Source organism: Dendropsophus ebraccatus, chromosome 1 (genome assembly GCF_027789765.1).
Source record: "Dendropsophus ebraccatus isolate aDenEbr1 chromosome 1, aDenEbr1.pat, whole genome shotgun sequence".
NCBI lineage: Eukaryota > Metazoa > Chordata > Amphibia > Anura > Hylidae > Dendropsophus > Dendropsophus ebraccatus.
In genome coordinates this window covers 21,673,658-21,692,041 of record NC_091454.1, presented here as the reverse complement: position 1 = coordinate 21,692,041, position 18,384 = coordinate 21,673,658, and the positions used below count along the sequence as shown (strand labels likewise).

The following is an 18,384-nucleotide window of genomic DNA, read 5'->3' as shown; positions in this document are numbered from 1 at the left end:
ACACAAATTAATATTATTTCTTTTCAAAGCGCCCTTGATTCCAGAACACTATACATATGATAAGGAGTTAACAAAATGAAACTAAAATAAAATTGAAAAAAAAACAAAAAAAACCTACATGAACAGGTACATAGGGAGAAACCCTGCCCACGAGGGCTTACAATGTACTAATATGCACTCTTCTTCACAGAGCCTAAGATACATTTAATATAGCTGAGACTGATTGTGTGCTCCTGGCTAGCTGATTCTATCTTAGTATATTGAATAGATAGTAGTGGCAAACGCAAGTACATAGGACGATAACAGAAATGCCAAAAAAATTGCACATTTGTCAATCCAGCACTCAGTTTCCATGGACACGAAATTTTTTTTTACTGAAAATAGAGAAATTCTAAGGCTGACCCTTGATGTCAAAATATAGTTTAGCTTGGGCTTATGCACATTAAATTCTGCACCCAATCACCCATTATGAATAAAGAGAGGAAGGGAAATCCACTGGCAGATCCCATGAACAAAAGGATCCGGCAGTTAAAATCCAGTTTCCATTCCTTCTCTAATATTATCTGTCAGGAGGCCCCCATACATATTAGACAGTCAACCGCTCCCTTTTAAACCTGTCAGAGTGTCGTCAGAAGCAAGAAATTGCAATAGTATATTTTTTCTCTTAGTTTTTACCCCAGCCTGGGCACATTTACATTTAGACAGTCTGCTGAATGACTTGGCTATTTCTCTTGTGCAAGTGCTGCAGCTTCTTCAGTGTTTACTCATTGCATTCTTGGTTAAGGACAAGTGCCATGAAAAACTTTTTCCTAGTAATTGAAGCACATTACAAAGTTATATAACTGTGTAATATGCTTCATTCACCTATCTGCCTCCCTTCCCTGTCTTTTCCCCCCTCCACCCCCCACCAGGAAGTGCACTAAACTCACACAGACCTAATGACTGTCGTCACCGTCACCAAGCTCTTCTCTCAGCTCCTTCTCTTGTTACACTAGCCTCCCCCCTCCCCTGCCTTGTCAGGTGACTCAGCTTGCTCAGCTCCCATTGGCTGAACAACTGCAAGCCATCACTTGTCACATCTCACTTGCTTATCTTCCCTCCGACTGACTCCAGCACATAGGCAGCTCCCCCCACCCCTCATACCCTCTCTCCTGCTGCCGTGGACTCAGCGAAAGAGTCATGTCACTAGAGAATATAAGCTGACAAGGAGGGGAGGGGGAAGCTGGTGTAACAGGACCTAGAGCAGCCCTCCTGCTGATGACTCACAAGAAGGAGCTGCCTGGTGACGGTGACGACAGTAATCAGGTCTGTGTGAGTTTAGTGCACTTCCTGGTGGGGGGTGGAGGGGGGAAAAGACAGGGAAGGGAGGCAGATAGGTGATTGAAGCATATTACAGAGTTATATAACTTTGTAATGTGCGTCAATTACTGGGAAAAAGTTTTTCATGGCACTTGTCCTTTAAGCCTCCACACTCTGCCCCCTTCTGTAATTAGGCCCCCACACTCTGTCCCATTCTGTAATTAGGCCCCCACACTCTGCCCCCTTCTGTAATTAGGCCTCCACACTGTGCCCCTTCTGTAATACAGCCTCCACAGTCTGCCCTCTTCTGTTATTAGGTTTCCATACTTTGCCCCCTTCTGTAATTAGGTTTCCATACTTTGCCCCTTTTGTAATTAGGCCCCCATACTCTGCCCCCTTCTGTAATTAGGCCTCCACACTTTGCCCGTTCTGTAATTAGGCCACTACACTGTGCCCCTTCTGTAATACCCTCTACCCTCTTCTGTTATTAGGTTTCCATACTTTGCCCCCTTCTGTAATTAGGTTTCCATACTTTGCCCCCTTCTGTAATTAGGCATCCATGCTCTGTCTCCTTCTGTAATTAGGTTTCCATAATTTACCCCCTTCTGTAATTAGGCCTCTGCACTTTGTCCTTTCTCTAATTAGACCTCCATGCTGTACCCCCATCTATAGTTAGGCCCCCACACTGTACACCCATTAGTAGCTAGACCCCATACTGTGTCCCTCTCTGTAATTAGACTCCCCACACTGTGCCCTATTATGTAGTTATGACACCACACTGTGCCTTATTTTATAGCTAGGTCCCCACACTATGTCCCCTTCTGTGATTAGGCCCTTACACTTAGCCCCTTTCTGAAGATAGTCGCTCACACCATGCCTCCTTATGTAGCTAGGCCCCCACACCATGGGACCACCGGTGGCCCCCCACACTGTGGCCTAGTGACATAAAGGACTGAACATACTTTTTCCAGCACCCAAAAACATAGTCTACCACAGTCACACAATAAAGTACAACCCTGATGTAAACCCAGCCTTAAATTTTCAAACTCAGCCAGAGTCCCTTTGCATTCAGAGATGTAACAACGCACACTACATTTGTATTCTCACTTCCACTATTTGTGGCCTTCGGGGGCAAGGAAAACATTTGCTTAGGTAATCTTAAGTTTTTGTTAATCAGACTAAAAGAAAATTCAGTTCTGGATAGCAAAAATTAATGGAGGCCAAGTACGGACTACTAAACGTACGAAATAAATTTTCACTTTATGGGTTACAGTATAAATGCAAATCTAAGTAAAATTCTTTCCTTTTGCACAAAGGCCAATATGGAAATATTAGAAAGCCGACCATTAACCCTTAGTTTGCTGACATAGCCAGTCACCAATTGCCGTAGGAAACCAAAGATTGGAAACGTATGCTACAGATCAGTTTGTGCATAAACAGTCCTTACAGCTTCCTCGCTGGCAGGTTAATGATAAAGATTTATACAGACAGAGGAGGTCAGCAAGATCACCATCTGCAGCTGCAGTACCCGTGTCTCTGACTGATATAGTGTACGCCGAAGCCCAGACATCTGCTCTCTGCTGGGAGTCAGAGCAACTTAGTGCCATCGCAAGGCTAAGCTACGGGAACTCTTGTTTCGAGACCTCTGCCGAATTAGGATGCAAAAAGTACAACTTGACACATTCTAGATGACTCCAATATTCCCGAGAATGAAAATTACTAATATATATCTCCTCTCCCATATCTAGGCTTTTTACGTGATTGAGCCTTCATATAATTACGTAAGTTCCATAACTACTGAAGTCGACTTGGCGGCATGTTGATTGGTTCGGTCCCATAAGGTTGCAGCTGGTGGACAGTTTTATTTCGAGATTTGACTTCCAGCATATATTTATCTACACATGATTGAGTTTCTTGTAAGAAAACCAAAGCGGTCATTCAGCATCAGCAGTCTGGTTGAATAACTAAGCACAGTCAAGAGGCAAGACGTCTAATAAGATATATCAGACTAGGCCACGATGCTTTAAAGAGCATTTCCCTTGAAATAAAAAAAAAAAATCATCTTGGAAGTATGAATTGTTGTGTCGTCCTCTGCTGTCAAGTTGTTCCTCAACTTTTTCTTAGTAATATCCATCTCCGGCAGAGCTGGTGACAACCTTAATGGCCACCACCACAGATCCTGGATTCACGAAAGCTCTGAACACTTAAGTCATATTATATAGATGATGTTTCACTAGATACGATGGCACAATTTATAAGTAGAATCTCTAAAAATGGTTGACAACTACTGTAGAACCTATAGTGTCCAAGAGATTAAGAGCCACATATATTTTACCAATATGGATACAGGAAAAGTAGAAATGTGTTGGCATTAGAGGACATCTTTCTTTTAAGTCCACGGTTCTCTGTAAACCAGGGGCTTCATCAGTAGGCCACATTTTAGGATTATCCTTACTGCCTTATTTGATTCAAGAACAACAGGCAGGCCTAAAAACATGGCATGCACAAATTATATACCTATCTATAGCCAAGGGTGGATACTGATTCTTAATGAGGTGATGGCATGGGGTAGGGAGAATTACTTATGCAAAGTAGATGGAGAAGAGAAGACTTTCCCTCCAAGAGGAATCATCCATCTACAGGTTGGGTATTAATTCTTATCGTAGAGATGCAGTGGTGCATGGAGACCTTTTTTCAGGCAATGCCCTGTGGGAAAAAATATGCAAATTAGCTCTCCTCCATATAAAAGAAAACCATACATATCTATACAAATAAAAATATACACATTCTCTTGGGCTGCCAGCTGGCTACTATAGCTATACAAACTTTTTGACAGTATTTGACAGGAAGAGGAGCATGATTAAGTACTATTACAATACTACCACTGTATGACCATTGTGCAGCATGTAGAGGCTCTCAACCATTGATACAATCAACAACCAAAGCTTTGGGGTCCATGACAAAAAAGACCTTAAAGCGAATGTACCAGCGGTACATCGCTTTTCTGTTTCTACCATGAATAGACCAGCGCTGCCACGGGGATGCCAATGCTGCAGTCCTTTTTTTGAACCATGGCCCGGTTCCCGTGCACGGTGACGGTCTATTACCGAGCCCCAGCCTGGCCTGAAGCACTGAAGGCCCTTCCCCTCTATTACACAGCTCCATTAGAATCAAACCGCACTATAGAGGGGAAAGGTTTCATCACACTGGAGGCCGGCACAGAAATCAAGCCATGGTTCAGAGTAAGGACCACGACACTGGCATCCCCGTGCCGGCCGCTCTAACTTTTATAGTCTTGTTTTTGACACCTTTTTGAATAAAATCTTTTTTTTTTTTTTTTAATTGATTTAGAATTCTGATCTAGAAATTATTCTCATGATGGCAGATGAATTTTTATTGTTTGAATTAAATCGTGAGGCCTCCTGGGTATTTCCATGATTAAACGGTGTGAGCCATTTGGAACGTCGTGTGTGATCTTTTGGTATTGTAAATTATCAGGAACTAATCCGTTCTCCCCGTGTTGTCATGCCCGCAGGGAAGCCCGTTATACCTTCAGTCGGATCGAAATATTACTCTCAATATTCTCAACGAGGATATGAAACCCGTCACTCAGCTTGTCACAGGTAAGAAAGTCTAAAGCGACTTGCAAACTTCTTAACCGTCCAAGGATTCCGGGAGGTCGATACGAAGAGTATATCTATTTATTGAGCAGATGAGAACGTGATACAAAGCCGCTGTGACTCAAGCTGTTCATGTACGCGAGTGTGTGAGTTACATCAATACCTCATAGGAAGATGACCAGCCACACGTGTAATCTGCTCAACTGGTCACGCTCCCAAAATGATCGGTTATCTGAAGAGTTTATGGTCCAAAATTTTGTGGTGTCTCTGACTCCATATATTAAAGGGGTAGCAAAAAAAAAAAAATCTTTCAAATCAACTGGTTCCAGAAAGTGCCAGAGATTTGTCATTTACTTCTATTATAAAATCTCAAGTCTTCCAGTACTTATGTCATTCTCTATGAGAGCTGCCGGAACCAGACGAACATTCTGGGGTTACCCGTTCTCGAGATTGCAGGGTGGTCTGACAACTGGGGACCAACTAGTTAAACCCTACCAACTTTATCACATTGGAATACCCCTTTAAAGTGTCACTGTCACCATAAAAAAATTTTGACCTGTCACAGTTTTGATCGTCCGGGTTTGAGTGTTCAGACCTGTCCCGATCGAGAGAACGAGCCATGAGAAGATCGTGCTAAGCGCAGTCCTCTCCTGGCTCAGTTGGGCTCATAATGTAAGTCTGTGGAGCCCGACTGATTACACTGACACAAAGCGGGCCATAGGCGCACTGTAGTGCAGTCCTCTCCCAGCTAGTTCTCCCAGATGGTACAGGTGTGAACACTCAGACCCAGACCGATGAAAACTTTTGACATGTCTCTATGACATAAAAATAAAAATAGGAACAGCAACCTACAGGTGCAAGTGCTTACCGTACATACTCCCCCCGGTGTACATGCGATAAAAACCTGCTCTATAGACATTTAAAATGAGGATCTTGGCAAACTATTTGATCAAACAGAGTGTACCATGTCACCACATTAAGGAGTCCTCAGCGACATGGTCCCTACTCTAGGATTCTCACACTAGCAATGGCCTCTCTTGGGCTAACAAAAAGCCTACAACTGGGCAGAAAACATCCAAATAATCTCTATTTATAACACCCACAGGACACGGGTGGAGTTTAATCCAACAGGAGGTAGCCACATCCCCGACATACAACAAAAAAAAGCAAAAATTGGCAGCCCTTTTTTGCCTCTGTTCACACTGTAGGTTGCATGCCACATGTGGCTTTAGTAAAGACAAAAAAACTAAAAGTGCAACAGCAACCTACAGGTGCAAGCACTTACTGCATATACTCAGTAAGTATGTGCAGTTAGCACTTGCACCTGTAGATTGCTGTTGCAGTTTTTGTTTTTTGTCTGTACTGAAGCCACATGCGGCGTGCAACCTACAGTGTGAACAGAGGCATTGGTGGGGTTTTGCCAATTTTTATTTTTTTTTATGTTATAGAGACATGTCAAAAATATTGATCGGTCCGGGTCTGAGTGTTCAAACCCATACTGATCGGGAGAACGAGCCAGGAGGAGTTGGTGCTAAGCACAGTTCTCTCCCGGCCATGTGTCACGTGATAAGTCGGGCTTATAATGTAAGTCTATGTAATTTAAGTCTATGATCATGCTGACACAGAGCGGAGTGCGGACGGGCTGTAGCAAGGTCTTCTCCCTGCTTGTTCTCCTGATCAAAACTTTTGACATGTCAAATGTTTTGTATGGTGACAGTGACAAAAAAATCCAAAAAATAATATACCTTATTTACGTTAATTCCAACGATTCATTTGGATCAGCTGGCGGAGCCATATAATCTATACAGCCTGTGCAGACTTGCAGTGGAGCCATACAGAATATATACTAGTGGCTCTCGTAGTTGACCATAAGTATATACCATAAAGGAATGATTTCCTGCTACGCTGTCTGGGATAATAATTACGTCTCTCAGGATATGCAAGGCCATAGATCAATAGATATTTTCTCTTCTAAGTAGGCCATTCGTGTCATTTATTTTATATGGTGGGTCCTTTGTTCCTAGCCAGAACGAGTACTCAGCATTCTCCTATTACAGTAATAATTTCTCCGAATTTTAATACCGGTAACCTTTTACAATAATAGAGAACCGTTTCCGAGCGGTAGATCCTTGTTCTGAAGATTCAGCAGCTAATAAAACAAGTTCAACATCTGGTTCACAAAAGATTTTAAACAAAGTTGTCCCGTTTCCTGCTGAAGGGGTTATCCAGGCGTACAAAAACATGGCCGCTTTCTTCCAAAAACAGCAACGGTCATGTCCTCGGTTTGGGTTTAGGATTTACAGCTCAGTTCCATTGAAGTGAATGGTGCTGAATTGGAATATCACAGGTAATGAAATCCAAAATATTTCTCCTGCCTTGATCTATTGCTACAATAGTTCAGTGGCAGTCTTGAGTCCATATTGTTTAGGTGACAAACAGTTTCCTGGGCTGGATACAACTCTAGCAAGCTTTTAAGTGTTAACTTAAAAGGGTAGTTCACAAAAAAAAGTCTTTCAAATCAACTGATGCCAAAAAGTGCCAGAGATTTGTAATTTACTTCTATTAAAAAATCTCCAGTCTTCCAGTACTTATCAGCTGCTGTATGTCATGCAGGAAGTGGTGTATTCTTTCCAGTCTGACACAGTGCTCTCTGCTGCCACCTCTGTCCATGTCAGGAACTGTCCAGCGCAGTAGCAAATCCCCTTAGAAAACCTCTCCTGCTCTCCAGACTGGAAAGAATACACCACTTCCTGCAGGACATACAGCATCTGATAAGTACTGGAAGATTTGAGATTTTTTGATAGAAGTAAAGTACAAATCTTGGGCACTTTTCAGTTGATTTAAAAGAAACACCTTCTAAATGGCGGACGTTATTTCTTAACAGAAGAAGAAATGGACCATTGTTTTAAAATAACAGCCGTTATTTGCCGTTAAATGGCAGCTGTCCAATGAAAACAGCCGCATTTTAGACGGTGTGTGACAATAGCCACTTTGGGAACAAAGGCAGCCCTCTTACTATAATCTCGGAGATGAATAATGATTATTATCGTTATTTGTGCCCATTAAATGGCCGCCATTTCCCGCTATAGTCCCAGAGTTGGAACATATGTATTTGTGCACACCAGTATCTTAGGATCCAGTTACTATCCTGACACGTCTGTTTTACAATGCTCCATTTTTTTCAGAACTCTGCATTGTGCAATCCTTGTATTATTCCTCCTAGAAAAGTATAAATAAATTGACAAATGGGCGTTACCATCATAGTCAGCTGGTGGCAGATGGTGTAATCACACCTCATTCTCCCTAAATTTCCTAATAAAGATATATATATAGCAGTGTACATGACAGGGAGATGGTGATGTAGGCTGGAGCGTCTGGTCAGAGATGGTGACATCACTCAGGGGTGGGGCTAGAGCTCAGAGACAAGATTGGGCCACGCCCCCTGTGATATCAGAGGATGATATCTTGTCTATGGAAAGAGGGAGGAGCCTGGAGCTGGAGACAATACACATTATGTAGTTTTTCTTTTCTTTAACTTCCTCTTGGGGGTGAACTACACAAAACCATGCTGAAACCAGTACTATAAATGAGAACATTATTTTAGAAAGTTATATATCTTACTTACTGTTGTTTTGTTTATTTTACACAGCATCGGACGGTATTCGGGCCCGAGGGAATAATCTCGAGGTGATGTCAAATGAAGGAAAGTTGCTTTTTGCAGCAAACGACAAGGAAGTGGTTGTTGGAGCGGATAGATTGCGCGTTTTAGGTAATTTTTTTTTTTTAATTGTCCGTATTCTACAAATGGTGAATAACGTAGTAAATATTTCTTCTAATAAGAAGTGGCATAGTCATCACTTCCTCAATTGTCTTGTCATATGGATTATCGCTTATTGGTGTAGTCACATGAACGTGGTCATATATGAAATGTAAGCATATTGGAGAATGTTAAAGTGATAGGAATCCCCTATAAGATGTGTACATTACCTAATAGATCTACTATTGTACTGACGGATGCCATATAGTTTGCATGATGTTTTATGCTTCGAGAATGTTAAAATTGATGTTTTTTCAGTCTGCATTTTTGATCTCAATAGATCCCATTATAACTCAGCAATTATCATCTAGAAAGAACGACCATTGCCAATAACTGGCCAGCCAGCAGATCTGCACAACTTCCCGTGTCAACAGCAATATGTGGCCCACTAGTAATAGAATTAAAGGGGTACTCCAGAATAAAAATCTTTTTTTCAAGTTAACTGGTTTCAGAACGTAAATTAAGAAGAAAATTGAAGCCTTCCAGTACTTATCAGCTGCTGTATGTCCTGTAGGAAGTGGTGTATTTTTTCCATTCTGACACAGTGCTCTCTGCTGCCACCTCTGTCCATTTCAAGAACTGTCCAGAGCAGAAGAGGTTTTCTAATTGACTTCTATAAAATATCCAAGTCTTCCAGTACTTATCAGATGCTGTATGTCCTGAAGGAAGTGGTATTCTCTCCAGTCTAGAGAGCAGGAGAGGTTTTCTATGGGAATTTGCTGCTGCTGACAGTTCCTGACATGGACAGAGGTGTCAACAGGGAACACTGTAAAAGACTGGAAAGAATACACCACTTCCTGCAGTACATAAAGCAGCTGATAAGTACTGGAAGACTTGACATCTTTTTAATAGAAGTAATTTACAAATCTGTATAACTTTCTGACACCAGTTGATTTGCAAAAAAGTTTACCCCAATAAAGGACCACACAAATTATTCAGTGATAGCCCAGGGCATAAATGATCGGGCAGGTCAGGTCAGGTCATTGGGGTCCCAGTAGTGTGAAGCTTCCCAGTAGTGTGAACTGAGCCTACAGTGATCTTCTGGATCGACTTACACGAAACGATAATTGGCCCGATCGTACGATTAACGATGTCGGAGTAACGATTTTTTTTCATAACGATCAGCGTTTAGACGGTACATTATATCGTACGGTTTTGTGATCGCTTAAGCCTATCTCACACATTGGTTAAATCGGCGAACGACTGTTTACACGGAACGATCTGCGAATTTTTTGTGAACGACGATTTGATAACATGTTGTAAGATCAAAATGAACGATTTTTCGTTTGTCGTTTGATCGTTCGCTGCGTTTACACGTACGATTATCGTTCGAATTTGATCGTTATCGCGCAAATTCGCAAGATAATCGTTACGTGTAAACGCACCATAATATTCAGCTGTTAATTTACACAAAGCCTATTGGCCGCAATACTTCCTGCCTGTAGCCATGGGAACGACGGGCAACCCAGTACTAAATAGTTATCTGGTATATGACGCTCCTCTAACTAAAGCAAGATCATGACTCCTCGTAGAAGGCGCTCAGTTCTCCTAATACCCAGGAGAGTCTACGTCAAGATCTTTTAAATTACACGGAGCGACAGAGGTTTATGAAGCGGGCTGTCAGGCTGATTGAATTCCCGTAACGATGGCGTCTCCGATAAAATGACAATCTGAAAAAGAATCTCTTAATTCCAATCTTACCACTCACTCTCTGTTTGACATATTATCTCCAGGAATAAGTGACTGGTGGCATGCAGACGCTTCCTAAACAACACGCGTCTATGAATAATGAAGAAAAATCATGGATTATGATGGGTTTGGGATATACTGTAAGATAGAAAGAAGGATATAGAAAGGATTGGGGTGACCATAGGGCAGAGGCGGGCAAATTGTGACGTCACGCTTTATTTAAAAGGGATTTTTTTAAAATGTTTTTTTTAACCCCTTCAAGACCGAGCCCTTTGATGCACAAAATCCGAGTCAAATTAATGCAATATTCCTCCCCGCCTTCTAGGAGCCATAGCGCTTTTATTTTTCCACCAACAGGGCTGGTTGTGGTGTTTTTTTTTGCGCCATGATCTCTAGTTTTTATTAAAAAAACTTGTGTTCTTTATTCCATGTAAAAGTGCAAAGAAAACATGCGTGCAGCACAGCAAAAAATCGAAGTACGATGCGACGTTTCGGTGACCTCCGTCACCCTTTTCAAGCTTGAAAAGGGTGACGGAGGTCACCGAAACGTCGCATCGTACTTCGATTTTTTGCTGTGCTGCACGCATGTTTTCTTTGCACTTTTACATGGAATAAAGAACACAAGTTTTTTCAACACAAGTTGTGCTGCGGAAATTCTGTTGATATTTAATTTGAGTACTTTGGTCAAGTACGTTCCGCTGGCACTCGAAACTTTTTGCCTGTGGTGGTGCCGCTAGAGATTATTATTGGACTAGTTTTTATTAAAATTATATTGGTGTAACAGAAACATTTTGATTCCTTATTATTAATTTTTTTCTGATATATAATTTATTTGTTTTTTTCGTTTACAACGCTCACCGTGCGGGAATAATAATGTTATATTTTAATAGATCAGACAATTCCGCACGCTACGATATGTAATATGTTTATTTATATTTTTATTTTTATAATGGGCAAGGGGGTCTTTTAAACTTTTATTGGGAGGGGGTTTATAAGGTTTTTTTTTATTACACTTTTTTCACTGGTAAACCTGCAATCAATAGATTGCATGTACTGATCTATGCTATGCCATAGAGCAGGCTCTATACATGGTTCGCCGTTCCAACAGGACAGAGGTAAGTGACTTACTCCCACCTGCCGGCACAAGCAATCAGGACCCCCGCAGTATGGCTGCGGGGGTCCTGATCTCTCAGTGACAGAAGCTTGTTCTGTCAATGAGTACCTTAAACGCTGCGATCTCTATAGATCGCGGCATTTAAGGAGTTAATGAGACAAAGCCCCGACAGTGCAGAAACATATATATACATTCCTACTGTACGGGGTATGTGCAGTAGGAACGTATATATATACATGTTACTGATGGGAAGGGGTTAATGTCCTTTTCTGATTGTATTTTTTATTTTTTTTAATTATTATATTTTACCTGACATCATCTTTCATCTTTATATTGACAAAGCATCTGGCATATGCTATGAAGGGACTGTTGGGCTAAAAAGGCAATGGAAAAAAATTATACATTGAAACCTTGAATTACGAGCATAACGTGGCAGGAACGTGCTCGCAATCCAAGTCACTCGTGAATCAAAGCAAATTTTCCCATAAGAAAGAATTTAAATGCAGACAATTCGTTCCATAACTCCAAAATAAAGTAGGTAAGGTGTTCTGTATCAAGAGAAAACTGTATTAGTAAAGAAGGGGTTAATCAGTTAACTCTCACTCCACTTACAACTCCTAAGATGGCTGCAAACCTGCTGGTGCTGGTAGAGCTGGTACTAGTGCCAGCTGTCTGGAGCAGCTATTGGTGAAGGGGTTAATTCAGAGGTAAGAGGTAAGCATCGGTCATACACAAGCCAGCACCATGTATAGGCAATATGGCATTGACATGTGCGGCAAGTGATGTCTAGACAAGGTCCAGGGGAGTTGAAGCGTTGACTCCTTGGGTTATGTCTTTGCACGCAGGATATAGGCTTCCCAAACATCGGAGTAGGAGGGCGCTGCAGCCTCACTTACATCCAGTCCTCCGGCAGCAGTGAGCGGAAATAAGGCGGAGCTGCTCGCTTCCTCAGGAGGATCTCACTGGAGGAGAGCCAGAAGGTGTCTGATCAAGTAGCAGTGGGTTAAAATGAGAGGGCTTTTTACCCAGTACAGTATCAGGGTGGGGACACGGGGGCACGTATTACGAAATCTTACTAAATTAAGTTTAAATAAGTTTAAATTGATAGCCTGTCTGGCAAAACACTCTCAAACCAAGTTACTTTCACTGTATGTTAAATTTAAATATTATAATTTGATTTCATTGTGTATACCACGTTATTTTCACCACAACTTTATCAACCCTGCTGACACCTCTTCAGATATCCACCAAGATTAGATTTTTTTTTTTTGTTAAAAATACCCCATCCCTTTCTATTGTATGCATATTGACACTCTTCTCAAAGACTAAATCAATTTTCAAACAAATTTCTGGATAGAACGCATTGACTCTTTTTGTATTGATTTCCTTGGGCTTTTTATTTTTTTTTATTTTGTTCGCTCTATGGACTTATTTTAGGACTCTTTTTTTTGTGCAGTATCTATAGTTTTTGTTGGGATCATTTTGGGATACCCGATCGTCGATCGTGTATGTGTCGCAGATTAGTTCAGAGACTTGACAGGACTGGCACCCTTCAAATAACTACCTAGATGACAGGTGTTGAACTCTCGGCCCTCCAGCTGTTGCAAAACTACAATTCCCATCATACCAGGACAGCCAAAGCTTAGGCTGTCTAGGCGTGGTGGGAATTGTAGTTTTACAACAGTTGGAGGGCTGCGAGTTTGCCACCTGACACCCCTGGCCTAGATACTGCAGTTGCTATTGACTGTGGCAGCTATAAGGTTAAATCCCAGTTGGCACCTGCCGTATTACTGCGGTGGAGTGATATGGAAAGGGTTTAGAAATCGATCCCAATTCATATCTCTCAACCGAATTACTGACATAACTATATGTTGGAATGCTGGAAGGGGATAAGATAAGCTAGACCAAGACATGGGCAACAGAAGCAGCAGCCTTGAATGGACCATAACTTACATCCGTGTACTGTTTTTCTCCCTCATGGATTTAAAGGGGGTACTCCCAACAACAAGTAAAAAAAATGAACATGCTGCAAAAGCATATAGCTGTCATGCCCGTGTCTGGAGCTCAGTGCGGCCCCCGGCTAGTGGTATGTGGCCGGGACTGAACCGGTAGTCATGTTTTGTGTTTGTATTATATTTTTTTGTATTGTATCCTGACAATAGCATTGCTTACCTATCTGCCTCCATTATAAAACAAAAATCTATTTGGGGGTCTTAGTTCTGCACTTCCTGGTTGTATCACCAGAAGGAATTGATTTCCCTCATCTCTCCATCACAGTCAGTTCCCTATCTAAAGCTGTTGCGGAATATCTTATGTCACTGCAAAACATTGCATTGAAGTTGCAGCACCTGCTGCATTCACTCCCTGTCTGCTCTTTCTGTGGCATTATTCAGCACAATGTAATCACATCTCACTTTCCCTAAATGTCCCAATGAATATAAATAAATAAATAAATATATATATATATATATATATATATCTGTGTATATGACAATTTTACCATGGCAGCCGATGCAAATTTTAGTCTTGTGTCGCTGGTAAACATGGAGAAGTGAGAAAGTGAATAATAAAGGAATATCACCTACTGGAAAGTTTAAAAAGCGATTGTTCTAAGACTGTACCATCTGCATTTAATATACTCTTCACTCCCTGCCGGATGCTGATGGCGGCTATTGTGTCTTCTGATATTAGGAATTTGTCGCATTATCTGGCCATTAGTGTGCACAATGTTCTTGTTATGTTGTGACGTCTGGAGACTCATGCCGCCGTACAATGAAGCCGCCAGGTATTGTACTCCCATCAGCCCGCAACATAACTCTATAACAAGTAATCCTAATACAATAAAGAGTAAAGTCTCTCGCGAAATCAGTACATGTACAAAAGCATAAAAGAAGCATAAAAGATAGCCTTCAGGAACCACAAAGCTGGGTCTAATTCTGGCAGGCAGGTGCTTATGTCCTGTCTGATAGTACCTACAAATAGTTGTAAATTATAGATAGGATTTTAGTTCATTTAGTAGAATCTTTCTTTTATTTATTTTTTTCGTTTATCTTCAATATACAAGATACTCTTGTGGTTTAAAAGTTGATGAGGATGAAAGTTTCCTTACATAGTTAGGCCGGGTTCACACAGTGTATGACAGCAGCTGTTCTGTGACAGAACAGCCTCTGTCTGTGTAATACCGGCCGGCCAGTACTTGGAATGTACCCGCATTCCAAGTCACCATAGCCAACAATGTAAAGTGCGGCCAGAGCCGTACTTTACATTGTCTGCATTGTCAGTTTTGTGCGGCCGCTATTCAATGAATAGTAGTCGCACAAAACTGACGTGCCAGTTTTCTATGCGGCCTTATGGAATCCCGCCGGAGTGTATACAGAGTGTATACACTCCGGTCGGGATTCCATAGGACACAATGTTATTTTAATTTTCAATAAATAGTGTCCGGTGTTGCTACGGCTGTAATTTATTGAAAATTTACGTTTTGTGAACTTAGTCTCGTACTTGTAAGTTTCATCTCCTGATATGCCACTCTTTTCCTCCCATTATTGACAGCCCCTTGTCTAAGTTACCAACCACCGCTCTGCTCTAAAAGCAGTGGTCTGGCTGGCGTATATAAAGCTATAGTATACATAATTACATATTTTATGCAGTATATATACACTATGGGGGAGATTCATCAAACATGGTGTAAAGTAGAATTGTCTTAGTTGCCCCTAGCAACCAATCAGATTCCACCTTTCATTCCTCACAGACTCTTTGTAAAATAAAAGGTGGGATCTGATTGGTTGCTAGGGGCAACTGGGCCAATTCTACTTTACACCATGTTTGATAAATCTCCCCCTATTGGTCTCATTTACTAACAATGCGTAAATTTTAAGCCTGTTTGCTGTCATTTGTGTCTGGGGGGTTTTGCGACAAATTCATTAACCTCTTCCTTTCTGGGCTAATTTTCGTTTTTGCCATAGCGTTTTCACCCAGAGACCCGCATGAGCCCTTTTTACACACCACTAATTGTATTTTGCAATGACGGGCTTAATTTTTGTATAAAATATGCTGTGTAACCAGAAAAAAAATAAATGTCCGGTCAAACTGGGGGGGGGGGGGGGGTCGTGTTTGTGCCATTCGCCCTATGGTAAAACTGACATGTTATCTTTGTTCATCAAGTTGGCACGATTACAATGATATGAAATAACTTGCATAACTTTGAGGTTTTGCAGCTCATTTCCATTGAAGTGAATAGAGCTGAGTTGTAATACCACACACACAACCTGTGTTCTTTTTAATCCTAGAATAACTCCTTTTCATGATTATACGTGTGATGGGACATAAAGCCTTCATTGTGTTTCTATCCGTCTTGTACCCCAAGATAAATACAATTCATAAAGTAAAAATATAAAAACCTAACAACACAAATATATAAAGGAAAAACAAAACTATATATATATATATATATATATATATATATATATATACTGTGTGTGTATATATATATATATATATATATATATATATACATATATATTATATAATATACATATATATATATATATATATATATGTAAGGATTATTGGATCTGGGAAAATCCTTTGAGACCAGCAGAACTGATTGAGTTTAATTAAACCGCCGTTCCCATTGTTCCTCAGGTAAATAAAGGGTTACATTCACCATCAGGCACAGTATTGATCTGTTTGCAATGTACAGGTTTTATATTAGGGAAAAACATGAACTTATATTAATCCTGTTGTCTGACATCAGTTCCATGTACCGAAGCAACTACTGGAAATGAACGTGCCATTTATTAGACATGGAAGTTAGTGCGCACTTAAAGGGGTACTGTGGTGATTTTTTCTTTCAAATCAACTGGTGTCAGAAAGTTATATAGATTTGTAATTTACTGAAAAATCTTAAGTCTTCCGGTACTTATCAGCTGCTGTATGTCCAGCAGAAAGTAGTGTATTCTTTTCAGTCTGGAGACTAGCAGAGGTTTTTATAGGGACCTACTACTGCTCTGGACAGTTCCTGACATGAACAGAGGTGGCAGCAGAGAGCACTGTGTCAGACTGGAAAGAATACACCGTTTCCTGTAGGAAGTATGGGAAGACTTTAGATTTTTAAATAGAAATAAAAATAAAAATCTATATAACTTACTGAAAGCAGTTGATCTGAAAGAAAAATATTTTTGCTGGATATTCCCTTTAAGCAGAGCAGGAGATTGGGAACTGATTAGACAGACCTGCAGTGCCCAACACAAACGTTGATAGCAGCAGAGAGGCCTGTGTCGGGGTGCCAGTCAATGGAAGTTGAATGGTAGATTTAAAAAAAAAAAAGATAGATTTATTTTAATGAAGTTATATTAAAGAGTAATGTAACTTTATTAAACATACCTTCATCCTCAGCGCCCTGTGCCCACTAGATAGCTATCAGCAGGTTAGATTTGTCTAACCTGCTGATAGTTCCCCTTTAAAGCAATGTATTAGCGAAATTAATAAATATATACATAATATAAATTAATACATATATATATATACAGTGGTACCTTGGTTTAAGAGTAACTTGGTTTAAGAGCTCACAGTTTTTCAAAATTGTGACTTGGTTTAAGAGCATTGCTTTGGTTTAAGAGCTCCCTGTACTGGGTGGGAGCGCGAGTGGGGGAGGGGCATGGTTTGCATAGCGGGGTCGACAGCACTGTACAGCTCTGAAGTTTCCTTCACCTTCCAAATCATAGCAGATCCACTTCAGGCTGGGGCTTGCACCAGGGGACAGGACTGTGGAGGTAATCTCTCCATAGCTGTAACCCCTCTCTCCCCGGACAGAAAGTGCTGCTATACTGTGCCTACATCTGCCCTGCTCATTCCTTCATGCTCCCTGCAGTCTCTGTCCGCCCTTGTGTTTCCCATCCTCTCCATTACTGTACAGTAACTTATAATATCACATATTCTGCTGTTTCTGAATGTTTTGTTTCATTTGTCTTACCTGTTATTCAGAATAATAAATCATTATTATTTTGGGGTGTGGAACCAATTGTCTGTATTTCTATGATTTCTTATGGGAAAATTTGCTTTGGTTTAAGAGTGGATTTGGATTACAAGCACGGTCCTGGAACCAATTATGCGAATTACGGAATCCAAGGCAACACTATATATATATATATATATAATTTTTTTTTAGTCTCCAGAGTACCCCTTTAATTTGAAAGCATGCAGGTGTTTTTTTTTTCTCTGACTCTATATGAATACATCAGAAAAACAGCTTGCACCATTTAAATTAAGGCGCTATTCCCCCCTAGACGCATTGCTTTTATAGGAGGCGATAACACAATGCGGCTCTATACCACAAGCTTCTACACCACACACAGTTCTGCCATCTATATGAGGCTAATAATAGGGGGGAAACTGTCAGCTATGTATGTTCAAGGAAAAGCATGTACACCTATCTAAAAAAGAAAGGCTCCTTAAGAAAACATTTATGTAGTAGTAGTAGTAGTAGTAGTAGTAGTAATAATAATAATAATAATAAGCTGTACATAAAAGAAACAAAAAATGTCGCCGCCAACTTCTCAAGACTCGCTGCCTTTCCCAAAAACCGTCACTTAAAACCTACTCACCGCTCAATAATAATTCACTCGCTCCGTCGGATTTGTGTTTCGTTTCATTTCCTGCATAAAATTTTAAAAGCATTTTTAAACTTTATGTAAATGGGTTTTCGGGTAAATAATCTGACTTTACATCCATGAATTATTTACTGACTTTCATGATAAAAGCAAAAGCAGCTAACATTTTTTTTATTTTAACTCCTAGAATGGGTTCACACACTGTATTTTTTTATTTATTTTTTATTTTTATGC

The 18,384-nt window shown here is 40.6% G+C and overlaps 1 protein-coding gene across 6 annotated transcripts in view; it reads left to right on the top strand.

Annotated features, from left to right (window-relative positions):
- SGCD (sarcoglycan delta) overlaps positions 1-18,384 on the top strand; it is a 474,695-nt gene that overhangs the window by 415,044 nt on the left and 41,267 nt on the right. For all 6 annotated transcript variants that reach the window (XM_069968891.1, XM_069968911.1, XM_069968908.1 and 3 more), the window contains 2 exons: positions 4,835-4,922; positions 8,569-8,688. In XM_069968891.1, coding sequence (XP_069824992.1) covers positions 4,835-4,922; positions 8,569-8,688 — 208 coding nt within the window. The remainder of the gene's footprint in view (positions 1-4,834; positions 4,923-8,568; positions 8,689-18,384) is intronic.